The sequence below is a fragment of the Diaporthe citri genome (genome assembly GCF_014595645.1).
Source record: "Diaporthe citri strain NFHF-8-4 chromosome Unknown scaffold_3, whole genome shotgun sequence".
In the NCBI taxonomy this organism is placed as follows: domain Eukaryota; kingdom Fungi; phylum Ascomycota; class Sordariomycetes; order Diaporthales; family Diaporthaceae; genus Diaporthe; species Diaporthe citri.
This window is the reverse complement of record NW_025064848.1, coordinates 389,901-415,679: the sequence shown is the minus strand read 5'-3', so window position 1 is coordinate 415,679 and position 25,779 is coordinate 389,901. Positions and strand designations below refer to the sequence as shown.

The 25,779-nt window shown below is 53.8% G+C and overlaps 7 protein-coding genes across 7 annotated transcripts; 3 read left to right on the top strand and 4 right to left on the bottom strand.

The window, feature by feature from the left end:
- Positions 1 to 344: 344 nt before the first annotated feature.
- Positions 345 to 2,661, top strand: INS49_007702 (uncharacterized protein; the record flags this gene model as incomplete). The annotated part of the gene is made up of 4 exons (XM_043168450.1): positions 345 to 489; positions 550 to 1,367; positions 1,713 to 1,780; positions 2,181 to 2,661. 4 exons carry the CDS (start codon positions 345 to 347, stop codon positions 2,659 to 2,661), a joined length of 1,512 nt encoding a protein of 503 aa, XP_043026130.1.
- Positions 2,662 to 5,411: 2,750 nt separating this feature from the next.
- INS49_007701 (uncharacterized protein) lies at positions 5,412 to 6,048 on the bottom strand (the record flags this gene model as incomplete). The annotated part of the gene is made up of 3 exons (XM_043168449.1): positions 5,412 to 5,459; positions 5,533 to 5,738; positions 5,919 to 6,048. The coding sequence occupies 3 exons, from the start codon at positions 6,046 to 6,048 to the stop codon at positions 5,412 to 5,414; spliced, it is 384 nt and encodes a 127-aa protein (XP_043026129.1).
- A 4,416-nt stretch (positions 6,049 to 10,464) lies between these two features.
- INS49_007700 (uncharacterized protein) lies at positions 10,465 to 11,120 on the bottom strand (the record flags this gene model as incomplete). The annotated part of the gene is made up of 2 exons (XM_043168448.1): positions 10,465 to 10,979; positions 11,108 to 11,120. 2 exons carry the CDS (start codon positions 11,118 to 11,120, stop codon positions 10,465 to 10,467), a joined length of 528 nt encoding a protein of 175 aa, XP_043026128.1.
- A 2,292-nt stretch (positions 11,121 to 13,412) lies between these two features.
- Positions 13,413 to 16,229, top strand: INS49_007699 (uncharacterized protein; the record flags this gene model as incomplete). Its single annotated transcript, XM_043168447.1, has 5 exons — positions 13,413 to 13,781; positions 13,841 to 13,863; positions 13,922 to 14,236; positions 14,296 to 14,367; positions 14,753 to 16,229. 5 exons carry the CDS (start codon positions 13,413 to 13,415, stop codon positions 16,227 to 16,229), a joined length of 2,256 nt encoding a protein of 751 aa, XP_043026127.1.
- Positions 16,230 to 17,217: 988 nt separating this feature from the next.
- Positions 17,218 to 18,963, bottom strand: INS49_007698 (uncharacterized protein; the record flags this gene model as incomplete). Its single annotated transcript, XM_043168446.1, has 4 exons — positions 17,218 to 17,304; positions 17,376 to 18,053; positions 18,114 to 18,829; positions 18,894 to 18,963. 4 exons carry the CDS (start codon positions 18,961 to 18,963, stop codon positions 17,218 to 17,220), a joined length of 1,551 nt encoding a protein of 516 aa, XP_043026126.1.
- Positions 18,964 to 19,742: 779 nt separating this feature from the next.
- INS49_007697 (uncharacterized protein) lies at positions 19,743 to 21,770 on the bottom strand (the record flags this gene model as incomplete). The annotated part of the gene is made up of 6 exons (XM_043168445.1): positions 19,743 to 19,854; positions 19,920 to 20,434; positions 20,491 to 20,514; positions 20,567 to 20,939; positions 20,995 to 21,211; positions 21,302 to 21,770. The coding sequence occupies 6 exons, from the start codon at positions 21,768 to 21,770 to the stop codon at positions 19,743 to 19,745; spliced, it is 1,710 nt and encodes a 569-aa protein (XP_043026125.1).
- A 1,592-nt stretch (positions 21,771 to 23,362) lies between these two features.
- INS49_007696 (uncharacterized protein) lies at positions 23,363 to 24,760 on the top strand (the record flags this gene model as incomplete). Its single annotated transcript, XM_043168444.1, has 1 exon — positions 23,363 to 24,760. One exon carries the CDS (start codon positions 23,363 to 23,365, stop codon positions 24,758 to 24,760), a length of 1,398 nt encoding a protein of 465 aa, XP_043026124.1.
- Between the last annotated feature and the right edge of the window lie 1,019 nt (positions 24,761 to 25,779).

Sequence of the window (25,779 nt, the reverse complement as noted above, 5' to 3'; positions counted from 1 at the left end):
GACGCCCCACTTTTAAGGGGGGAGAGCTCCGCGGCAGGCGCCGGGCTCGGGGCCCACATGAGCTATGATGATGAGGTCATCCTGGTTTCGTCAAGTTCCTTCTCTCCAGCGAATGGGCTTAACGCTTCACCGACTTACAAATCCATCTGCTGTGAGGCAGCTGTGGGGTGAAATGAACCCACACTTAGCGAGCAACGACGTAACATTGTGTTGCGTCGTTTTGACTTTGAGCTGTATCTTCCAACAAGCTCTGCGCTAAACCCGTTTCCCGACCGCTCTCCGCACTTGAAGAGAAACCCAACAAGAGAGCTACAACCATCACGTCCAGCGCAACTTTGACCAATATGGCTGAGCAGAATCGCAAGTGGCAGACACGTCAGGATGGCCTTGACAATGTTTTCCAGGTCACGGAGGCGGTGCCGAAGCCTGGAGCGGGCGAGGTACTTGTCCGTGTCAAGGCTGTCTCGCTGAACTATCGCGACACGGAAGGTAAGTGACCGCTGGATGAAGTGATGCTAGATGATGCGTGGAGGCTGATGCATTTTGCAGTCGCGATGGGTCTCTACGGCCACCACAAGACCATCGATGCGACCTCCAACCAGCCACTCGTCCTCTGTTCCGACATGTGCGCTGAGGTGGTTGGCGTTGGGTCCAACGTTTCATCCTGGAAGACGGGCGATAGAGTCATGTCGACTTTCTGCCAGGACCATCTGACCGGCCAGATCAAGGCGCACCAGATGGGGTCCGGACTTGGGTTGCCCTTGGAAGGCGTCCTGCAGGAATACCGTGTGTTTCCAGAGCACGGATTGGTCAAAGTACCGGACTATCTCAAGGATGAAGAGGCCAGCTGTCTCCCCGTTGCGGCCGTGACGGCCTGGATGTCGATCAACGGCCTCCGACCTCTGGGGCAGGCGGGCGGCGAGGGAGAAGTTGTGCTCGTGCAGGGCACCGGTGGTGTCAGCATCACCGGGCTGCAGATTGCCAAAGCAAGCGGCGCAACCACCATCGTGACGTCGTCATCGGATGAGAAACTTTCCAGAGCGAAGGAGCTCGGCGCCGATCACGTCATCAACTACCGGACGACTCCCGACTGGCACGAAAAGGTCATTGAGCTCACGGGCGGAAATGGGGCCGACATCATCTTGGAAGTTGGTGGCGCCAAGACCTTACGGAAATCGTTCAAGTGCGCGTCGTTCGGTGCAGTCATCAACAGCATAGGCTACGTGACGGGCAAGCAGGACGACCCTAACGATGATCTCACGAATATCAACGTCCTTGCACTGACGCGGACTGTCACACTCAAGGGCATAATCAATGGTCCCAAGGACAGGTTCGAGGAGCTCTGTGGCTTCTACGCGAAGCACCAGGTGCGACCAGTGGTGGATCGTGTGTTTGATTTCGACCAGGCAAAGGAGGCATTGCAGTATTTGTATAGTGGGTCACACTTTGGGAAGGTTGTGGTCCGCATTGGTGCTTAGCAACGTCCGCCTCACACGATAGGAACGCGAATACAAGTCATCATGTTCGTTGCAGGCTCCATCACCCTGTTGCAGGTGCCCACTGGTTAACCCAGGTACAGCTGAACGCTGTTACTGCTTGAGTACGGAGGAAAGCTTGGTCCCGCTCATTTGTCCTAGGAGAACCGCCACTAACAATAGTAGAGTCCGGAATGGCCTTGAACAAACCATACTAGTTGACAGAAACTACATCAGTACCGCACCGGCTTTGTCATAAACAGCGCGTGTGACCCGGTCGACTACACAAACCGGACAACAATCCGGTAAGCTATGACCACACATATGTCACAATGTTGCAGGTAATATTGCTAATGAATGTGGCCTCGTGGGGAAACCAATGCGTGATTTTTTGGTGAAGAGAATGGTTGTCTCCAGACACACAGTGTGTGCTGTACTTAAGTCAAGGCATTATCGCCCGTCGCTCAGTCCGTACACTGATAAAGCTACTATGAACGGACCACGATCTAAAATATTTTAACTTTCAACCTCTCATCAAGCTAGAGACTAGTCCACAGATTTCTTGATATTTTTTTTTCAACCGATAAGGCAGTTCTTGATTTCCCAAAATAGACTGTGGTTACTCTTCTATAACTTCATCTTGATCTTCGACCGCTAAGATCATTCTCGGCTCAATATTGCTTACCTTCGACCCTGTCTTCACAGTAAGCGCCCCTCCGTCCCTCCCACATTCCAACTCAAGGCGTATTTTCTGAACCCATTCAAGGTCAGCATGTTGCCACCCAAACCTGGGAGCCCCTTTTCCATACGTACCCTCCCGGTGTCAAGTCGCCAAGACACCGTGCTTGACGACAAAATGCAAGCCAAGTACGAAGCCTCTGTCTTGACAAGGAAAGCCGATTCCGAGGGCTGGTCCGATAATGAGCTCACTAAAGCCCTGAACGACTACGCGGTTAAGAGAATCCAGCCTGAATGCAAGCCCGCGCCAGTCAGCTCAGCGGAATCGTCGAGTAAGGTGGATTCAGAGCAGGTGCAGCAGTTTCAGAAGCGCCAGGAGACCGTCCGCATTATGCGTCAGGCCGAGATGGAAGGGTGGAGTGATGAAAAGCTGGTGGCTGCTCTCCGCCTCCGGAACTCGATCCATTATGAGCTTCTGAGCACGGTCCCACGCATCGGAAATTCCTAGGTCTCAGATGGTGAGATTGCCAGTTTGATCTAGCATGGGAACTTCTCAAGGAACTAAGCACCAGATACAGGCGACTTAATAAGCTGACAAGGAGACAGCCGCGATGGCCACTCGATCAAATCTGGGCCACTGATTCGGCGTGGATGGCATCATAGGGGTAGTACCACTTCTTGGCGGTGATAGTTAGTGGATGACTGTTACCATTTCTTCATCATGCGGAACATCAGAGGCAGGAATCACAGAGATGATCACTCTATCAAAATACTGGCGTTGAGTTTGTGAACCACAATGGAGACGGATGGAAATTTCATTGCTAGGCAATGACAAAGTTGCAATGGAAATGAGGAAGTTCATTCACCGTGGAAGCTACAACTCTCCTTTGTAGCAAGCTTGCGGACCCTGAATAATGAGCGTGAAGTAATGGAATTTTCCCCTAGCACCGGAGAGGCGAGCTGTTATTGGTTCAGGACGGTGGAATAATCTAACTTTGCCTCTTAAGGAATGACATGTCGACCCAAACGCTGGTATTGGTGTTTCGAGCATCATTAGCCTCACTGAAGGTGAGCTATCCTTTCGCGTGTACTGATTTCAGGCTTCATGATTCACACAAGGATTTGGAACTTGGACAACAAGAATTTCCAAACCAATTTAAAATGGAAATTCCGACTAAAGCCTCTGGGGCCGTGGCCGTTGCAATGGCGGACTGACTGACTGACAAGAATGCGTACGTCAGGCGAGTTCACAACATTTATACATGCATTACGTATGACTAACTGTCTTAGCAAAAAACCGTCTGTTGATGTACTGAAGCATCGTGTATGGCTACCATTATTTTGGCACACACACTGCTTTTTCAGTCACTGCGCCGGCCATTCACAAACCATGCCACCACTAGCTGGCTGCGAAACCTTCCAATCTCAGTGCCACATTTTGTCTAAGCTTACCGTCACTGAGTAGAATGAATGGATGTACAGTTATGTCACTGAAAGGTGGGACTCTCAGCTTCTGGTCAGTGTTCAAGAACACTTTTTCATGTCCTGCTCTGCCATTATAAAAAGACAGCATTTCAGCCTTTGCGTTCATTCTTCTTCAGAATCTCAACAGGAAATCTACACCCAGCAAAAGAAAACACTCACAATTCCCAATATCATTCATTCACTTTGCGCATTGAGCAATATTTCACCAGGCCTGAAAGTCTGAACAAGTTCATTGAAGTCACAATCCAGCATTGTACGGCAGCAGAAGCTCGATTGCTCTCAAAAACAGTGCATACTTTGTGCTCCCAAGGTCATTAGGAACACAACCTAGGTATTGAGACTCCCCTTTCAAGAAACTACCCAGAAACCAGAACATATTTCCGTGCCTCTGAGGCAGAACAGGTGGGTTCTTTCTTGAGACCTATGGGGAGGGAAGAACACATCATTTGACTGACTCTGCGTCGTTACATAGTATCTACAGTCCATCAAGATGTCGGCAGATTGGACTTGCCCCATATGCCAAACTTACAACAAGACGGCGGATACATACTGCCAAAAGCAAGGATGTGGCTATGTGCGTGGGTCTATGAAGTAGGGACGGCGACGGCTGAGGTTCAGGAAAACAAGGAGGTGGTCCGGGGCTCAGGTGTGAGGATGGAACAGCCAACCTCTTGCGAGTAGCTAAGAAAATGAAAATTCTTTTTCAGTGAATGACATGCCCACACATGCATGTGTAGGGAATACTGCATCTCGGACATATTGCACTTAACTTGTACTTTTTGGTGAATCATGCGGTATCAGGTAGGTGCCGTTGGCGGACAGGGACTTGAGATCAACGCATGGATGTCGCAGATTAAGCATGCAGGTCAGATGATTTTGAAGTCGTTGCGCTTTCTTTCAGGCATTTGGCTCCGGCGATTGTTTCTGATGCCTAGGATATCTAGGTATGATAGTCCATCTTCTGTAGACGTTCTCCAATTAAACTTGTTGGCGGCATTTCGCACTTACACTACGCTGGATCGACAGAATCCTGTCCTCGAGACATCGTTTCTCTCTTTGTCCCTTCTCTTTGCTCTTCATCACCAGGTCTCAGTGAAATGGCTACTAACTAAGGCGCTACGATGAATGATATAACGGACATAACACATTCAGAAAGGGAAGTCATTGAATTGTTCTTTTTTATTTTTGGCCACAGTACAGCTGCCAGTGGTGTTCAATACGACACTAAGCAATAGTACACCGTCACCCACAATCCAGCCGGCCGTAACTACGTCCGTAGTGGTATCGACGGGATCAAGAAAAAAAGAAAAAGAAAAAGCCAAAAGACCACGCCATGTGAGGTATTAAATTATGATGATATCGTGGAACATTGGTGGCATTTCACGTGGGAAGCACAAGTCTCGGAGAGAATGGGTTGGGATAATTAATTTTCGTGAGATGATTGACGCGGCAGGGGATGACGTTGAGGCTCACTGTCTCATCGGGCAACCACTCAAGACAGTCTACAACTATAAGCGGCTTTCTCGCCAGTTCTGGGTTGTCTTGAGATGAATTTGGATACATTTGTACGAAGGGAATTGTATGTACGATAATTAGGGATCAATCAATTCCAAGCGCCCCGTCCAGCCAAACTCCACTGCCACCCGAAATCGTGTCAGTATGTTTTGATAGTGCCGCCTCATTGTTACCACCACAACGACGCAATGAGCAGCAAAGAGAACTTCGAAGCCAATATACCATCGCGACCTCTAGCTTTCCCTGCCTCTGCCCAACTCAATTGTAGATTGGGTCGTCTGAGTCTGGTGGGTAGCCCAAGTTGCACTGCCCCGAGCAGGAACGTAAGTATATAATCTATGATATCAAGAATAGCAACTAATTGACGGGGGCAACTCACGCAAAGGTTGACTTCCTCCTCCTCGCAGGTCTCAGCGCCTTCAGGGTTATCCTCGCAAGTATATGCCAGCCCCGTCACGGGGTCGTCATACGCATAGATCTCCGTTGTAAGTGGCCGGCAGACAAAGTACTGGGAGTCGCAGTGCCCGGTTGTGGAGTTGAGTGAAAGGTCCTGGCTCAAAGCACAGCCGCTGTCATATATCTTGTCTAAGTCATCGTCAGCACAAGCACACGAGGGGTTTTCCACGACGCTGTCCAGCTATACGGGGGCGATGGGCAGCACGGAAGACATCGAGAGGCTTGGGCGCATCGGCTCACGACCCAAGTGGCAGTGCTAATGGAGAAGTACGGCAGGCAGGAGAAGTCACGAAAGAACCTGGAGCTTACACTGTGCCATGCCACCCCCGAGGTCTCGGGGCTCGGTCACGCCTAGGTCAAAACCATCGCATGCAGCGTTCGCGAGCCCGTTCAGGCCCAACACGACGATATTGACGACAGCGGATGTCTGAAGCTTCATCTTGACTGTAAAGACTGGCAAAGTTTGTCTGGCTAGAAAAGACAGAATGATACTGACGAGCGAAGGTGGTGCTTCTCTTTGCTGCTCAGGCGGCTCATGAGCCTCCGAGCCTATTTAATACTCATCTCTTCGCGTCCCTTTTGCAGTGTTGGCCGCCTCGGCTAAAAGTCAAATGCACGAGATCGGGCTCATTTGAGATGCGTGCAGATATTGACGATGGCGTAACAATAATGCAACGCTTCTGCACAATTCTCTGCCTGGATGCTACATCGCAGTTCCGCAATGAGGCAGGTGGATGGTTGAACAGGAACAATAGACTTGTGTACAAACATCCCTGGTAGCCGCTCGTATCCGCTCAACCCCGGCATCCATGCGGGAGCGCAGCAAGGATCATATTGTTGCCGGCCCCTCATTGGGCAGGGCCGATCGATCCGGGCCTGGCCCGCGGGAAAATAGGAAAATATCAAGGAACATTTTGTACTCACCCAGAGGGAGCCCCCAGCTAGCTCCAGGGGCGGGCGGCGGATGTAGCGGCAGCTCCACGGCCGATTCGGGACGAGACAGTTCGAGAGCGTCTGTTACACGCCAAAGCTTGTCTATGTTGTTGACCGGTCTACAGTTCTGACCAGTCAACTGATGGGCATGGATTGACCTCGCTTGCATGACTTTGGTGACACCTTCCCGCCCGCTTCCAGACTGACGCGCTGAAGGAGATGATCCATTGATTCCCTTACAATTGCCCTATTGGCCCTAGATCCCTTTCTGCCACCTCAATGGTCTGTAAGTGGAGGTGCCAGCTGTGTTCTTGGTGCTGTGGACTTGCCGTTCAGTAATCGGCCCAATAATGGGCCGGTTATGTCGGCTGTACCTCAGTGCACTGGTGTGTGTGAAGGCCAAGGAACGACGCCATCAACGATGCTTTCCGTGGGTTGTACGTCATGTCCATTTTCGAAGAGTGCTATATTCTACTTCTCTTGAAATCTCATTCAAGTTCTTTGCCTCGTCCTGAGTTCAGAATTCGTGAGAAGTTACATTGGAATTAGGCTCCATTCTTGCTCTGTTTAGCAAATAGGTGTAGATGCACATGTAGTCGATGTCATCCATCATGGCACGCAGGTTACCAGAGCACGCTGGATGTCTGTCGAGATCCGGGCACATGTCGAAAAAAGATCTTTCAGACGGTCCGGCCAAGTGACTCCTTCAGACGTCGATGCGTAAAGGCTTTTCTTCGAGAGCCTCCGCTCTCAGGAGCACCAGAATTTCGCAGATGTTCTTGCACCATCCATCCGAGCGATTGCCGACCGGAATTTTAACTGACTTCTCATTTTTACCGCCACGTATAAGATCGCTCTCATCAAGGCCTGATTGAGCCCGAAGCTCTTATACCCAGAAATGAAGCTCTCTGCTCCGTGACGTTTTCAAGGCTGGCAGGAGTCGGAACCGTAGAGTTTGTCTCTTTCCAAGACGGGTCTTACTCTGAGAGCAGGCAAGTAAGGGAGCTCTTTGTGGAATGCAAAAGGCGATCTCCCATCTGGACGCTGTGCATGAGTTAATTCTGGATCGAAGCCTAGAGAAATTTCAAATGCCGCCACTTCGAAGGCCCTAAGAGCTTTAATCAACATTGGGTGGCAAGCCACCGGGACACTGAGCGTCGTGGACCTGAGCAACGGTGATCGATGAGGCGGCGAGAGATGACTCTGACACACAGAGGTCGTGTTTCGCGAGGTTCTCTCACACACTGCTTCCATCTCTGATATAGCTGCGGTGAAATGACTGATAATGTGACGCCCCTGAGCCTTCGTTGTGGCTCAGTCTCACTCGCTTTGGAATTACCTTGCGATTAGCGGGCGGAGCAGAATGCATCTTCACTTCATCACACCCTTCATTCTGCCTCGCAATCAGTCTTCTCGGAGTCCTAAACGCTCAAATTTTTGATTGCAGAGGAATTGTATGTTAGTGAGCACCTCATCTTGGCCCCTGATCACCTTCGGGATCGGCTTGGATACGGTCATCCCGCAAGGTAAGGCGACCAGATCCGCAGCACCTAATCGTGCCGTGAGGGCTAACGCAGTCATGTCTGAACTCAGATTGCTATCAGAATGAGTATCTTCCGCGGAACCTGGAAGATTAATAGCTGAGATCATATTACTTAATGCTGCTATAGCCGAGTAGGTCCAGCCGCCGCAGTCGGCTATCTTGATGTCCAAATTGCCTTCGCTCAGCAATATTACGTCCACTCGATATCGACCTCACCTCATCACGAGGTTATTCAAAGGTTCCCCATGTGGATAGGACAGAAGAATGAGATTGATGCCTATCACTCGCAGAAGAATTTCCAAAACACGCGTGACGAAACAACGGAATTTCGTTATCAGATGGCGAGTCTACCAGCACTTTGTCTAGCCATCTAATCGGTGTCTGCCGGCCTCGTGTTGCAGTCTGACAGAATCTACCTTCATTCCGAGAGGATTGAAACTCGGAAGACGAAAGACCTCATAACCGTTACAGGCGCTAATAGTCAGCAAATTGTGTGCTTCAGCAGCTCGAAATCTTGGATTAGCTTCGTATTGAGGAGGAGGTGGGCGATTTCCACATGCCCCAGTGCAATCGTATCAAGGAGTGCTCAGTCCACGATGCTTCTCCCTCCTCAAGATGCGGATATTGAGCCCTCTCCAGGGGCTGTCGCAAGCATGTCTTATTCGACGATTGGACGACGTTACGTTCGTTATGTCCACACGCCCATACGAAAATCTCCTCAGACTTTGCAAGCATGGAGGCTAGTACCGCCAGCCCCGACTGATCGAGAGCTTGCTATAAATTGTTTAAGGATGACTTCTGGTCACTGCGTTGAGACGAGCAAATGTGTGATATTTTAGCAACTTTCTGCTGGGCTGCTGAAATTAATGAGCCATAATGTACCTCTTGGTAGATGAAGGCAATCTGTGACAAAGATCAAGAGTGCAAATCATGAAGATTGGGCTCCGTCTGACTGTATCGGCAGAATAAAACTTCGGAAACGAGATCCCCCTTCTTATACAGATCCGCGGGCTTCTCAATGATCATAGCAGTCGCAGCGACCTCCCCAGAGCCTACAATCGTCGCACAGTACAGCGAGCCTCTCTTGAAGCCTAGTCAGTCGATCAAAGTCGCGGACTCCCAGAAGCCACTCCGTAGTTCCAAGTTTCCGAGAATGTAACCAATCTTGCTACAGCATCTACTGGGCAAGAATGTTTTTGTTCCTGAGCCATGACAGAACTTTACGTTCCAGGTCGCCCTTGGTAATCAACATGTTTCACTATCTTGGCTTCGTTGTCTCTCATGCTGCGGTTTGCAAACAGCTGCAATCGGCGGGAGAGATTCTTGGTATGGAGAGGAATAGGCTGCATTGTCCCTGCTCTACAGATCTGCATAGTGAAGTTTGTCAAATCGACATCCACACATTGACAAAAGACTGCGAAGGCTTCGACCTTGCAGGGATGTCACAGACTTTCCGCCGAGTATCGGCGCAGTCCCTTCCTAATTCATTGGAAGATAACGTGTAGCAAGTTACAGACACGGGACCCGAAACTTATTATATCAGTGATAGTAGACGAGTGGAAATAAATCAGTGTGGCTAGGGATTTCAGACAGAGGCAGCGGCTAATTGGTGTGATATGATAACGAGACTTGATTTCACCAACTTACCTTACTGATATGCCACACAGCCTCGAGTGGAAACTTGTGTCTCGAAGAATATTTTCTATTATTACTCATCACAAAACTGTTGCTCAGCAAAATTTAGATTGATCGGGATGATAGTGTTTCACAGTATAAAAAACGACAACGTGCTTCTTCGCAGTTTCCCCAGAAAGGTCCGGGGTCCGGCGCAGCAGATCGAGGGCCAAGAGCGGCCCGCTGAGGGAATCCTGCTTGAAGGTCTAGCCTGTTCTTGCAGCCAATCGGCGATGTTGGGAGCATGCACCTTCACAGTCGTGAGACTCTGGGGTGCTGAACGGTTGCAGTGTCCTCACAGTAAGGCGCGACCATTCCATGTCATGCAGCAGTCAAAAGCTCTCCTACTAGGATCACAGCTCTCATGCGAGCCGAATCAAGCCGCTAATACAACTGTATGTGGTTAGGGTGTTAGCGGAAGTATGTTCCACGACGCTGCTTTACGTCTCCAATCGGTCGAGACTCGATCAGACTCAATGGGTTCACATTAGCGGCAAACTTTGAGCCGCAAAAATGAGCGTGCACGGAGCCCGGGGAGATTATCTGAGGTGCTTTGTGGTTGTAATACTTGTAAAGTAGGATCCCACAATAGCTGATGAACAATGGATGTTTCCCAGATTACTTTTCCATATGATGCCTTCCGAATTCAATTCATAGAGCAAGTGAGCCATGCCCATGTTCCAATAACGCACGAGTTTCCCAATATCACTGGGGATCCGGCCGCAACTTGCTCGTGATGTTGCCACTGGGCGTCTCAACCTCCCCCACCACCTCAAACCCAAAGTTGGAGTACAGCCGCACGCCCTCTGGTGCAGCAAGGACATATGCACAGCGCCCCGGAACTTGATCTGTCTCCTCACAGACGCTCTGTAGCATCATCGACGCGATGCCACGCCTCTGGAAGTCCGGATGCACGGCCATAAATGTCAGGCGACATATGTTGTCGCGTCCCTTGAGTATCCGCATGCGCTCTGTCCTAAGCTTGCTAGAGAGGGCGAGCCAGGCGTCGACGTCGAATGTCTCTGGCAGTTGGTTTCCTCGTGACTTCTTGGTCGTGGCGTTGGCGTTGGGAGATTTCCCCTCGATCTCCACTTGCTGCTCCTCCTGTTGTTGTTGCTGCTGCTGATTGTCTGGCTGAGACGAGTCCTCTGCTTTCTTGTCTGTTGTTTGCGCCGCGTGACTGCGCTCCCGGTCGATGACCTCCCACCCGCAGAAGCCAACTGGCAGCAGATGTCAGTCGCCAGTAAAGATTTAAAAGTGGGCGTTTTGGTGGGAAAAGTGGATTTTGAGGGGGGGGGGGTGCTTGAGTGGGTACATTGACTTATACCATAGCACTCCACCGGCTTACAGTGGTACAACATGTTGTACGACGAGGGCGAAACTCCGTAAGTCTCCAGAAATATTGCGCACACGATATACCTTTATTTTGGTGCATTGAAGTGCTTACCTTTGCGCAATTAGGTTCACTGGAGACATCACACTGCAATTCGCTTCGGGGCTTTCGGTTCGGGTCGACAACACACAATACATCGGACCAAATGTCAACATCGACAAGACCACGGGGGCTTTTACGACCAATAGCTCGTCATCTGCTTCACTTTGAGACGGCGCAAGGCAAAGAGAGAAGCAGGCGTGGCTGAGCTTCATCATGATTACATACCCGCAGGAAGTCGTGCGTCGAGCCCTATGGCAAATGTTGCCTTGAGTAAGCTCATCGATGTCGAGCCGGCAGAAGCTCAGGCGGAAACTTTGCACGAGCTTCCACCAGATTCCAAATCCTATCACGAGCTTCCGTCTAGAGGGAGTGGATTCAATGAAGGAGAATTACGTGGAGAACCTGGTCTGGGCCTTGAGACTCCGAGGTTTAAATTGGCAGACAATACGGCTAAGCACCAGATGTAGGGTGAGGTGGATTTTTATACGCGCCAAGGGAGTATCATGGCACTTAAAGAGTAACAGTAATTAATATACTTTTAGCCATACAGTCCGTTAATGAAATACACAATTGGCTTTACTAGGGCCAAGGCAAATCAGCCTGGAATGAGCGCAACCCGACCCAACGCTAAACGCCATTGTCAATAGGGGGCTCACAATTGGCATCTCTCCCATGGCCTCGGACGTGATTCGTTCCATAAAAGGCGGCGGTGACGCCTATGATGCAGTTGATTGCGATTGCGCATGCGCCGCACCGGCTCTGTGCAGCGCGATCCTACCAGGCACCGCCTACACGCACTTGGATGAGCCGGACATGCAGAACGAGGTCAGGCCACAGCAGCTGGGACAATGGGCGGCGCTTGGCACCGGACAGCGGTCTTATATTCCTGGGCCGGCTGTTTTCCTCAGCTGGGAGTATTTCAGTGGGTGGATGTCAGTGTTGCAGGTGCTTGTTGATGGTGGTACGTACGTAGGAGACATACTTGAAGTAGCTTTTATTTGATTCGTGTCATTTGAAGCTCGGTGGATCAAGCTCTCTTGGGAGTTTATTGCTTTGCAAAATACCTAGGTAGTGGAAGTTCTTTGTAGCCCAAGTCTCCGATCAGTGTGCACTGAGCCAGTCGGCAAGACATTGGAGCTGCCATCGGCAGTGTAACGACGAATGTTGGCCTTTAAAGCCGGACAGTGGCATTCCTTAGAAGATCTGCCTCGCCTAAGGCATGCTGAATGACAATTTTGGTCCTATTGCCTACTCCGTGCTGTTCTCGGCATGCCACTTATTCATGGCACCCAGGTCTCCCCGAATTCTGACCTCTTAATTGGTAGGTATCAATGGAATGTATCGTCTATGAGTAGAGTGCGGTGGTAGATCAGGTATGTAACTTGGATGCCTGGCCAAAACTCAATAGAGTGGGCGATCCGAAGTTGCCAACGTGCTGATGGTCTACAATGAGCATGTCTCAGCATGACGTTTTCGTGCTTCAGAAATCTCATTTCTATTCGGTTAATTTACTCCGAAGTCTACGCACAAGGGATGTGTTCGGCACATACCATCGTGCACTTGTGTGTGGAGCCACGATGAGATGCCACGAGCGAGTCACCTTGGCGCTGTCACTGGCATTCAGTCCTTCCAGTACTGAAAATTGGGATTCTGCTGCCCTTATACATGTAGCATACCTGCTTGATAAGTATAACTCAGTGCTGCAAGTAAACTTGTATAAATGGCCAGTCAACAGCTACCACGGTTGCGCCGGACGGGGGAGAGTGCCTCCCTTTACGGCATCTATGGATTTCCCCAACTTGGCTGATTGGGGACGCCGAGATGACCGGCAGTCAAGCCCGCCCATTAAACGGTGTGACGCGAGCTTGGCTGCGGCCGGGCTGCAGGACGTCGGGGGTTTGGCTTACGTGGGTACATAGGCACGCAGCCCAAGCCCGACCAGGCCGATGCGTGAGTGGCTGCGTTTCCGGAGCTGAGGCAGTGATCACCGTAATCGCTTACAAGGAGGGTCACACTGGCAGAGACAAATCACACGTAAGTACAACATCTCACAGAGACTTGAAGAGCGGCCACCCGAACCTTTTACAAGAACCTTTTTCGTTCCCTGAACTCTATCGACGTCTCACCTTCGTGCTGCAAAGCGGGCCACCAGCTGCGTTCGCATGCGAAAGTTCTCGGCAGATGGGGCCTCGAGAATGAGCCTCGACATCCGCTCAACATGGATACATATCTCCTCAAAGCAGCCGTCCTCTACGCGCTGTCTGCCACGCAGCAGACGACCACGCTAGTCGACGAGTTCCTGCAGAACACCTCCTTCGCCAACTCGGACCTGGACCCGCTCGCGTACGAGCTGCTCGACCTCCGCACACCACTCGAGCGGCTGGGGGACTCGGAGATAGTGATACCGGCACGCCTGCAGCCGCCGATCCTGGCCATAGTTCGTGGATGCGGAGATGCGCTCGCCCGCGTCGATGCTGTGCTCAACGAGTGCGCCGACGGCCCGCTGCGGGAGGCGCTCTGGGTGGCCAAGGTCCCGGAGGTGCGGGATTTGAAGGACGGTTTGCAGACATGCCGGCGGGCGCTGCAGGTGAGAACTGCTCGCCGTCTCGGGTTGCTGTGCGACAGCTTGCTGACGAGTATCTGTAGCTCGCCTTGGAGGTCGTGAACCTGTATGTGCTGGCATCCTGACTCCCGAGATTGGTCGACACCCGCGCTGACCAAATATAGGGCGGCGGCCAAGGACATCGGTGCTGATGCGGATGGACTCTCGACATATCTCGACCAAGATACGTCCAGGGTCCTGGCCTTGATCCGCCGCACGATCCAACAGGCCCAGGAAGGCGAGAACCGGGACGGCCTGAACTCGACTCTCAAGAAGTCACTCGACGACATCCGTCTTTACGTGCAGTCACTGTGCAGGTCAGCGACTAGGGACGAGTCGACGCCTATTACTCCGCCGACGACGCTGATGAAACCATTCTTTAAGGAGAACGAGGAGTTCGTATCTACCAAGTCGAAGCTCGACAGCTCTGCCGCTGACTTGTGCGATAGGGACGCTTCAACGGTCGTGGTATCAATGATGTCTGAACCTACTAACTCAGTGAGCCCGACGACACCTCCCACGCTCCTCGGCAGTTCGCTACGACCGGCAAAGCGGTTGAGCAGCGCGTTTGGTAGGTGGTCACTGGGCTCTACCAGGAAGTCCAACTCCACCTCGGCCCTGAACTCGACAGCCAGCTCCATAGTCTCTCGACCCTCCTCGGCGCTGTCATCCATACATTCACCAGCTGATGACGACGCATCATCAATCAGCAGCGCGCCCAAGACGCCCGGAGCATCTCGACAGGCATCTTATACTTCTCACGTATCCTCACACCGTTCACACAACTCCTTCCGCTCAAGCATATCCAGCCGAGGCTCTCGAGCACGAGCAATCCCGCCTACTTCGAGCCCACATTCGCTCTATCCTCCCTCTCCCCCCGCCAAGAATCCCCGGCGGACAACGCTATCTTCCATGAATGAGAGCATCGATGGGTTGCCCTCACCGCCAACACCAAGCGACAACAGCTTCTCATCACCCTTCAAAGTTTTCGACCAAGTTTCTATTGCGGGCTCTACAAAGTCACACTCGTCCGATCGGCGAGAGTCAGAAGGACTCACGCCTCTACCACTTTTCGCCGTGAGCCCACCCGACAAGATTTACATCGAACCTAGCGAAGTGCCTCTCCGCTATAACCAACCGAGGAGTACACCAACTGCACCCTCTATCGAACTAGTACGGACAAAGATGCTTTCGTTCAACGAGAAGGGATCAGGCCACGCCGTGACAGCATTCCACGTGGACGTGTCCCCAGCGTCGTACATCGTGGCAAGCAAACACGGCGACAAGACCATGAAGATCTTCGGGCTGCCGCTCTCCAACGTGCAGTCATCCATCAAGGTCAACTTCTGGGTCAGCATGCAGCCGCGGTCGCGCGACTTCTTCGTCAGCAGCCACGCGATCCTGTCCGAGACGAGCGCGCTCATCGCCGTCGCCTCCGGGTTCGGCAACAGCCTCGAGGTCTGGAACTGGGAGCGCAAGAAGAAGCTGCAGTCCATCGACGCCGCCTTCCGCTGGGCGGCCGTCAAGGCCGACATCTACGACGCCAAGTTCCCGCCCCTGGCCTGCTACCGCGAGACGGGCGACGCCATCGACCTGTACCCGGTCGCGGCCCAGGACAGCAGGCCCGGCGGCGACTCCAAGCCTTGGAGCAGGAAGCCCTTCGGCAAGCCCGTCTCCATCGAGCTCTGCAGGACCGGGCTGCCCCACGTCCCCAAGCTGCCCGAGCTGGCGTTCTCAGCCACGTCGCCGCTGCTAGTCGCGGCCGCCGGGCCCCGGCCGCCGCGCGCGGGACACCCGCCCCCGCCACACTCCGCCATGCTGATGACGTGGGACCTCAGCCGCCCAGCAGGCCCCGACGGCAAGCCCTCGTCGCGGCCGAGCCGCGTGTGCATGCCGCGGCAGAAGCAGCTCGAGACGGCGCTCCCGTGCGGGATGGCCACGCACGGCGACCTGGTGGTCTCGATCTGGATCCCCAACAACGTGCGCGTGATCGGGCGGCCGGGCGCGTGGCAGGTCGAGCCCGTCGCCGTGCACGAGCGGTGGGTGCTCGTGTGGGACCTCGCGGCCGACACGACGTCCGTGTTCCCCATCCCGGACGAGAACACCATCGCCTGCATCAGCCCGGACTGCCGGTACGTCGCGTACCGGCAGGGCCCCGGGGCGGACACGGGGCTCGGCGGCACGAGGAACTGCCTGGTGATACTGGACGCTCTCCACGGCGGGAGGGAGCTGTGGAGGATCCCGACTTTTGGCGGGGGGATGACCATCGCGGGAGGGAGTGAGCAGTTGTTGGATTTGTCGAGGGTCACTTCGATTTCCTTCTCGTCTGACGGTAAAATGTTCTTCGTGGGCGATGCCGATGGTTCCGTGGGCGTTTATGAAATACGAGGAGGCGAGGGAGGCAATTTCAACATGGTCCAGAAACAATGGTGAGTGGTGGATATTTTCCTTGGGCACAACTCATGTCATAGGAACATTTAGATGTTCAATTACCCACACAATGGAGGCAGTACCCGTGGCCCCATGTACGAGTAAGACAGCAGTTCGACAAGTTGATCTAGCCGACGTTGATTTGGCAATAATACTCTTGATCTTCATATACGTATATAACTTTTCTTGGACAGAATAAATCTATACATCTCTGGTATTTAAGTCATTCACTTCATGATCTCGGGGCAGCTTGTCTGGAATCCTGCCCGAGATACCTCGTATATCGCAAGTCTAGCTTCCATGGTGAGGATCCAACCACGGCCGAGAGAGTCGTGAACTAATCCTCTATGTTGTGTTAATGTCAACCGCTATCGTACCTATGAAGTAAAACTTTTCTCCAATTTCGATGTGATGTTCTCCGTGACTGAACAAGCAACATCATCTGCCCAGATCTCTTTCAGCGAATCACCATTGGCAACCAAAGTTTCGCACCGGTACGTCTCCAAAAGGCCGCGGCTTAACTGCGGTACGATCTCTGCGGAGAGGTATTGCACTCGTCCACATATCCCTGCTCGGATGTCTGCCAAAGGGGTAGCATCTCAGCATCCGCGGCCCACGTCGTCGAGCTTGAGTCCTCGAGGAGTATCGTAGGTCGGTTACAACGTCGTATTGAATTCACGATAGAACTATTAAATCTAGGACCGGCCTTCGGCTCTTCGCAGATTAAGGAAACAACCAAAGTTATGGACGGAACTAGTCGGCAACATTCGTGCCGTAATGACCGGACAACTCTCCGCAAGATGCTCGCTTTGAGCGACGTGACAACCCATTCAATCACGGTATTCCCTTCGTGGGATCAACAGGTTTGGTTCATAGACTTGTATTAATGGACCATAGTTACCATTAGTGCCATGCGACTTCAGTAGCCCTTTTGCATGATTCATAATTTCGGTCCCTCCATCTCAACAGCCAGTCTCCCATCAGAGACCTTTTAGGATTGAGGAACCAGGATGACCCGCTTGTACGAGGACAGCTTCATAGGCTGGCCATCGTGCACAGTCAGGACGATATGCATCGTCTATGTAGGCATTCAGTCAGCATGTAATCTCCGTGGCAAGCCGTGGCATGCGCCATGAACAACAGACTTACCTCATTATCATTAGGCGTGACATTCACAACCGACCCAGTGGCATCAAGGGCGTCAAAGGTCACATTAGGCGAGATGCGCGGGATATCACCCTCGAGGCGGAACGTAGGCTCGCGGTAGTGGAACCAGTCAAACGACAGCTCATCTCCATCCGGGTCCCAGGACTCAGAGGCGTCCAGCACGACAGACTCGCCGATCGTGTACGGGATCTGAAGAGTGCCACACGACCCGTTGACGACGGCCACGGGCTGGTGGTTCGGCGCGGCGGCAGTCGAGTTGGCCGCGCCGCCCTCGTCGACGGTCCACTGCATGCGCGCGGCAAAGTCGTACTGGTAGGCCTCCCTCCAGCGCCAGATGGAGGCGAACTGGCTGAAGTAGGTCTCGTTGTTGACGCCGATGGCCCAGTCGGCCGCGTCGCTGAAGGTGCCCTCGGCGCCCGACGACACCATCAGGATGTAGCGGCCGCCCCAGCCGCCCCACTCCGGGTGCTCGGGCGCGTTGAGCCCGTTGGGGATGAGGCCCAGGAAGGACGGGGTGTCCCCTTCCATGATGAAGGACCAGTTGAGGTAGTGCGCGCCCAGGGGCCCGATGCGGATGTGCTCCTCGAGCCACTCGTTGCTCACCAGCGACGAGTCCGGGCCGCCCTTGTCGAAGTGCCGGAAGAGCTCGCCCGAGATCCCCTGGTGTTCTTGTCAGTAAAAGATGGGGTCTAAAAGGTGGAGGGATACTGCGTGACTTACGTTCCAGGTAGCGATGGCGTACTCGCTGAAGCCGTGAATAGACACGATGTAGAAGAGCGTGGGGAAGTTGGTCCGGATCCAAGCACCGGCGTCGTCCTGGTCCGAGATGGAGTGCACCCGGATCTTGCGCACGAAGGCCGCGAGTTCCTCCTCGCTCCTCTCATTCCTGACTTGGTTCAGCGCCTCGGCCAGCACGTTGGCTCCGCCCCAGGCAAGCACCCAGAGAGGCTCCTCGCTGGCATCCACGCCAGCGATGAGCGCCGTCGACGCGTTGCTGGGCGTCGGCTCGTCCAGCGCAGCTAGGCCGTACACCGAGTGTCCGGTGACGAGCTTCGCTGCGACCTCATCTGCTGGGGGGTAGGACCCGGCCTCGGGGACGTTGCTGTTGAGGGTGTCGACGACCTGGCTGTAGCCGTCGAAGACGCCGTAGATGGAGGGCGCGTCGATGGAGTCGTTCTTCCACGTGGATGTGACGGCGGCGATGTTGACGATGTCGAGCTCGTTGGCGTAGGTCAGAAAGCGCACGAGACTCATCTGGTCGTCCGGCTCGTTGGAGATGTCCGTCATGACAAACACGCGCGTCTTGTTCTCGTACTTGGCCGTCTCGCACAGGCCTTGGCTTTGGCGGGTCCGGCCGTTGCCGGCGAGCGCCGAGAGGGCGAGGCCGGACAGGGCGAGAAGCCCCCGGAGGGAGAGAGCAGCACCACCCATTGTTGCTATGGTCAGCTTGTCAATATGGGACAACAGGTACGGTACAAGACTCGCGAGAACAGGACTGACCCTCAACTGCGGAGCGAAAGACGGAGCCGTTTATATCTGTGAGGCCGAGGCCATCTCCCCACGACTCCATTGCTATTACTCGCGCAAAGCAGGCACTCGATAGGATCTCCTCACCTCTCGTCGCCTCCCCTCCCGAGCTCGGTACATGCTAGCTCGACTACGGAAATGGTACCCGAGGAGCTCACTCACACGAAGAGCGCGGCCCGATTAGCAGTAGGGCAGGCGACCATGACGATGGGTTCACGGGACCTGCAAGAGTCTTCTGCGTCTTTCCCCACATATCCCCGCGTCTTTCCCAGGAACAAGTGTGGGGTGCAGCGTGATGGTTCCCCATACTTTGGCACCATGTTCCTGGCGGTGACGAAATTGCGGGAACACTTCTTAGCCCTTCTTGGGGGCGCCCTCGGCTTGCCCCAATCGGCTGCCAAACGCCGGCGTTCTGGAATTTTGCACGCCAGAAAATACCCACCTGGTACCCGCATCTTCCCACGACCATGCCGGTAGCTGGACGCAGGTAATGAACCCATCATCACGGCATTGGGCTTCTGTCGGCCTGCCCGGTCGGATAAAGTCCGTCGTTCCGAGCTGAGAGTCGTCCGACTTAACTGTCTCTTTCCTGCTGCCTCTCACTGCAATGAGTACTAGCACACGTGATGAATGGTCTGTGTATGATCTGACTGTTGTAGTCTACGTCTACCTATGTTCGGCCCGTTCTATCCTTGCTTGTCCATTTCGTCTATTCCGTCTTGCTCCGGTCGACCCGCCCAAACTCCATAAGCATGGTTCCGATGTCTATAAGCCCGTATCCGATCGGCCTCCGTATGTGTCCGGCGCCAAATATCTGCCACTCTAAAGACCCATTGCGCTCATCCACACAGGCTCTGTCTCTAATCTGGGTTTGTGTAGATCGTTCGCCGTCACAGGACTGTCGTGAATACTTCGGCCGTAGATGTCGTAGTCACTACTTCCTGGTCAGCACTGCTGGGGCAAAGAAAGGACCGAATCCCCATGTCACATCACACTTACAATGTGAAGCAGTCAATCTCCTCCCTCCTCGGGGCTTGTCTGTTGACCCACACCGCCGCGCTCCTCGGTGCAGCTGCGAAGACACCCCATCCCTCGTGGTCAATCACGACCTCTCCCCAGCAACCGCCCAACACGTCTGTCCATCTCTCGCCGGCGTGTTCAGGGCCAACAAACATCGTCTTTGTCGTATGAGTCCAGCCATTGGTCATGACCACAGCCATGCCCGACGTGCCGTACTGTGGGAAACCTAACCTTGTGAAGCCAACCGAGTGGGGGTGGTCAAAGTAGTCGATCTGCGGCCCATACGCATACAGTTTGCGAGCCAGGACGATCTTGGGCAGGAGCTTGCCCCCGAATGGAGGCTCAACGAAGCCATTCCCATCCGGTCGGGGGTAGCCGTAGAGGTGGCCGTAGAACACGCATGGGATGCCGAAGTCCGCACGGAGGAGGATGCAGGCGTACGCCAGGGGCAGGAAATACTCCGCAATGGGAGCTGCCAAAGACTGGCCTTCCATCTGGATTTCAGGGTCAGTATTCTTCCAACATAAGCACATGATCAAGCTCAACGAACCGTATCATGGTTTGCAACAAAAGTCTAACGGAGTGTCAGTCAAAACATTTTCGTTGATGATGGCGAAGAGTCTTACCACCGCGTGCCTCGGCCTGAGAGATGCCAAGGAGCCATCAAAGACTGTACGCAGATCTGCTCTGTCCTGGAAAGACAGCCTGGAGAAGTTGTTGACAAGTCTGACATCAAAAAGCGAGATCCGGTCCCCCACGAAGCTGATGAACTTGGACAGCACATTCGCGTCATCCCGCCAGTACTCGCCAACAATGAACCAGTCCCTGCCGACGGTCCGGTCGATATGATGAACAAGGTCTCGCAGGAAGCTCGCAGAGTAGTGTTTGACCGCATCCAAGCGCAGACCACCTAGCCTGACCTGGGATGCCAGCCAAGTCACCCAGTAGAACAGATCCCGTCGGACCTCTGGGTGGTTGTGGTCCACATCGGCGAACATCCTACACGAGAGCTCATTAGCGATAAAGCGACTAGCAGGCATGGGCGCATGCATACAGATAGTCATAGCTGCCGAGCTCCTCATCGACATCCTGCGCCCACTCCTTGCCCTGGAACTTCCAGATGCCCTTTGATCGCGTCTTGTGGTCATAGTCGATCCCGGTGAAGTGCTCCTTGTTCCACTTCAGGGGGCTGTAGGCCGAGCCCCGTCCGGGGAACTCATAGCCGGACCAGGCCTCAATCACACACGACTCCTCGCAGACCTGGGTTCGATCTTGGACCTATTTCAGCAAACTGAGCCCACAGAACCTTCTCCGGGAGCCGGAAAAACACCCCCTCATATCCCAGATGCACCGAGACTCACCTTCGCCGTCGTACTTGGTAGCCACGACCTCCTCGCTGTAGTCCGCAGCCGCCTTGTGGTTAAGCACCGCATCAAACAAGATCCGGATCCCACACCGCGCCGCGCCCTCGGCCATGGCCACGAGCTCCTCCTTGGTGCCCCACTTGGTGTGCCGCGACCCCTTCTGCTCGAACTCGCCCAGGTCGTACAGGTCGTAGATGTCGTACCCGTTGCCCGTGTACCAGCCCGCCTTGCACGCCGGCGGGATCCACATGCTCGTGACGCCGAGGGCCGCCAGCGCCGGCAGCGCCTTCTCCAGGCGGTTCCAGTGCTGGTGGTCCGCCGGGACGTACCACTCGAAGCCCTGGAACATGGTCTGGTTCTGTGCAGCACCGGGCGGCGGCGGGACGCCGACCGGGGGGCGTGGTGGTATTACCGGCGGCTGTGCGTGGTGGTAGGGGGGGCCGAAGCCCTGCTGCTGGCCGTTCATGATCGTGGGTGGGAGCGATGGCTCATGTCTTCCGGGGTAGGTGTGATAGATCAACGGAGGATCGATGAAGGGCTGCAGGGGGGGGCAGGCCGGGGTGTGAGCTAAATATGGCCGTCGGCCGAGTTCGAGCGAAAGAGTCTGCGGCTGTTGAGGCCGAGCTGGACAGCTCCAACAGGTCTCCAAAGCTCTGACGTGAGATGCACGATAACGTAATCAGTCCGCGCTGCACTGCACAGCCCCCTGAGCTATTGTCGACGTGTTTCTAGGCTCAACAGACCGGTTAAAGACTGTGGAACAACTGACGTTGGTCTGACTCGTTCATTATTGTTGACCGCTCAATCAAGTTATTCAATGGGTACACTTGTCCGCCCTATTATCAATGCATTTTAATCCTAGATTTGTCTTATTCTGAATTGTTATTGTAGTAAGAGCTCCTTATCAAAGTATTAGTGAAAATGCCTCATAGCTTGACATCAAATCTAGGAATGCTGATCAAATTTGACAGACTGATAAGAAATTAACAAGCCACAGTAATCTCTTTATAGTGAATGCGACTTGGGTTGAAGGAATGAGCATGAGTAAAAACCTGTCAAATACGAGATTAGAGAACTATCGATGGGATTCGATCCAAATACAAGAGTCGGGAGAGGGCGTTGTGTAGAAAACTCAACATCATCCTCTTTCTCGGGGCACTCAACTTTTCGCGATTGTGGACACATAATCTTCTTTTGGCTCAGATTCCGGACTGCGTCGAAAATTTACTTGGTGCTCCCAAATCCCGCCATTGTCCACTGCAGCCAACATTAGCTAACATCCTGTAGAAGCTCACAAGGCTGATTTGATAAGTTAATTGTGGCCCATTACAGCATGGAAATTGTACAGCGTCATTCCATAGCTGGCATCAACTCATGAGCAAGACTGGTATATAGGCTTTCTGGTGGGCCAGTAATCATAAACGTCATATGGCCCTCAATCTGTCACTGTTTTTGATCGTGTCGTGTGTCTGTGGCTCAGCTGAGGCAGTGTTGTGAGCGCTAGCTCGCCCGCAGCGCAATACATACCAACATTTGTGCTGACATGCACCGGCCTAGCCTACCGAGTAGCTTGATCCAAGCCGGAAGGATCACTGCCGGCTGCCGGACACAGGCTCGAGACGGAGAGCCATCTTCAATTCAAATGAGATATCACGCCGATTTCAGGAGATTGGGATTTCAATCTATCCGACCGACGTAACAGTCGGACTGTCTGTTGCGGTTTGACGTCGTGATCGGGCCAACTTACAAAAAGTGAGATTACTGAACACGACTCTGAGAGGTGTTGAGCATGCTTGAAAGGGACGGGACATTCACGGTAGGAGATTGCTTTATAAAACTCGCTCTGGTTCCGAGGAGACGACAATACTTGCAGATTTTCCGTGAATATTCCACATCTCTTTTCATAATTAAAGTCTTTGAGTCCTTTTGAAACAGTCGAACAATCTGACTACGAGATTACCATCTACACCAACAATATGTTATTACTGCAAATGTTCACGGCAGTGACATCGGCTCTGGCTGTACATGCTACCACTCAGTCCACATTCACCAGACTCAATGCCAGCACCACTTGCGACAAGGCCTGCAAAGAAGTCGTCCTTCGCGTTTCGTCCTGGGAAGCGGAGCAGAGAGCCTCAGACTTCTCCTTCTACACTGTTCCGGAAAACTACTAGGTACTCATCTGCCCTGGGGCCAGGATCTGTGCTGCGGCTCGAGCAGACGACAAACCTGACAAACTACACTGTCCCCGCACCACTGACCATGTCGCGGATACTCTATACCACGGAGGACCTGAATGGGACTGTCATCCCAGCATCAGCTTATATCCTATGGCCGTCAAGCCCTCTCGAAGTGCCCGTGACCAGCTCATCCTCGAACAGCTCAGAGTGGCCCATCGTCGCATGGGCCCATGGCACCTCGGGAGGTTTATCTCCCTGCGCGCCGAGCAACTACCGCAATCTGCAGTACCACTTCCAAGTTCCCTTCACATTGGCCCTGCAAGGCTACGTGGTCGTGGCTCCAGACTACGCAGGGCTCGGCGTCGGCAGGCTTCCGGACGGGGAGGAGATAGGGCACCCTTGGGGAGCGTGGCCTGCACAGGCAAACGACCTCGCGAATGCCGTGTCGGCAGCCCGCAACGCATTTCCCCAATATCTCGACGCCAATGGTCCCTTCATCGCCATGGGCCACTCCCACGGCGCTGCGGCCGTGTGGTCCTTCGCAGAGCGCCAGGTCAGCAAGCCCGTGGCGGGCTACAGAGGCGCAGTAGCCCTTGCTCCGCCGACCGGCGTCATCGACCACGCCCGGAGAGCCCGTTCCGACCACGCCGAGAACAAGACCCAGCTCTGGACGAATTCATTCCTCAGTTTCCAGACACCGCTCATCAAGGGCGTCACCGCCGCGTACCCGTGCCTCAACCTGTCGGGCATGACCGAGCTCGGCCGGGACAGGTGGGTCAACGTCCAGGAGGCTGTGCAGGGCTGCCTGCCCACCAAGCAGGTAGCGAGCACCGGCGCGCCCTTGGCGGAGCTGGCGCATCGCAACTGGACGGAGCACCCCGCGGTCCTCGAGTTCGAGAGGAGGACTGCGTTTGGGCGGAGGCCGTTCAGAGGGCCCTTGCTGGTCATGTCCGGCGACTTGGACGCGATCACTGATATTGACGGCTTGAAAGAGACAGTCACGGATACTTGTGAGGCTCTAGGCACCGGAAAATCCCAGGAGAGTTTGCATTTCGTCGAGTATATCGGACTGAATCACTTCCCCGTGATCCAGGCCAGCCAGGGTAAGTGGCTTGGTTGGGCAAGGGAGCGATTCTTCTCGTCTGGAGATGCGAAGGTGGGATGCAGGGCGGAGGTTGTCAAAGGCTTCAGGGCCGAGGTTTCCATCAATACGTTATTTCCGAACTTCTTACTGGAGACCACGGGCGATGGGAATAATTGGAAGTACTCCCTTTGAATCGTTGCGCCCTTGGTACCATAATCATATGATCTCTGGGTACTTGTATCTTCGTCTCTTGCTTCTGATCCTTGCACGAAAAGAAAGAAAATGGTGCTTCATTTTCCGTCCTTCGAACTGCAGATCAAATGGTTTGCGACATAGCAATGCCTGATGTGTTCCAAGAACCCGATCCTCGAGTAAGCCCGCCTCTTTAGAGCAGTCAGTACCCAATGAGGGTCACAACCGGGTGGCACCATGCTGTCGATGGCAGATTCCGGGAATCGAGGTTTCTTGGACGACGTCCACTCGCAGCCGTTGCAAAACAGACCGTCCTCAACCGAATGGGACCTTGTGAGCGATGGAAAAGGAATCGAGGCGATCCCAAAATACCAGTCATCGGGGCGCAGCCGGAATATATTACGATCCTCACGTAGTGTCGACAAATCATCATACTTGCCAGAGGCTACTAGCTCGAGGGTACCTTGCAGGTACCTATATTCGTGAGCACGCGCCCCAGTACAAGTCCGGCCCTGACTGCCTCGGACAGACTCTCGAGGGAGCCATGGACCGAGATTGCAAGCTCGATGGCGGCGCGCACGCTGACAAGCTTGTACCGGTACCAATAGAACATTAGCGAGAGTACGTATGAGTTCGGGACGGTCAAAAGGCACGGCAATTGCCGGACCTGCTTGCGCGAGAGCGCAAACACCTTACTGGCGGTCTTGTGGGGAATGACCCGCAGCGTTCGGTTGCGCCGCAGGCACTGCCAGCAAACCCTCTCACAGGTCGGGAGGTACAGGTAAGGGCCGAACGCGGAACAAATCGCACATTGCTCGGTCCGGAGGGCGGCGTTGAGCTGAGACGCGGTATGATGGCGTACCATTCTACTCTGGATGACGGCTTTTAGCGCGTGCGGTGCATGGCTCATCAGATCTCGGTATGCAGGGAGCGATTGGACAGATCTCCTCGCCCGGATGGAGACCCTTGAGAATCGAGTGATGGACCCGAGATCGAGTTTCTTAAGCAGCTCGTGTAAC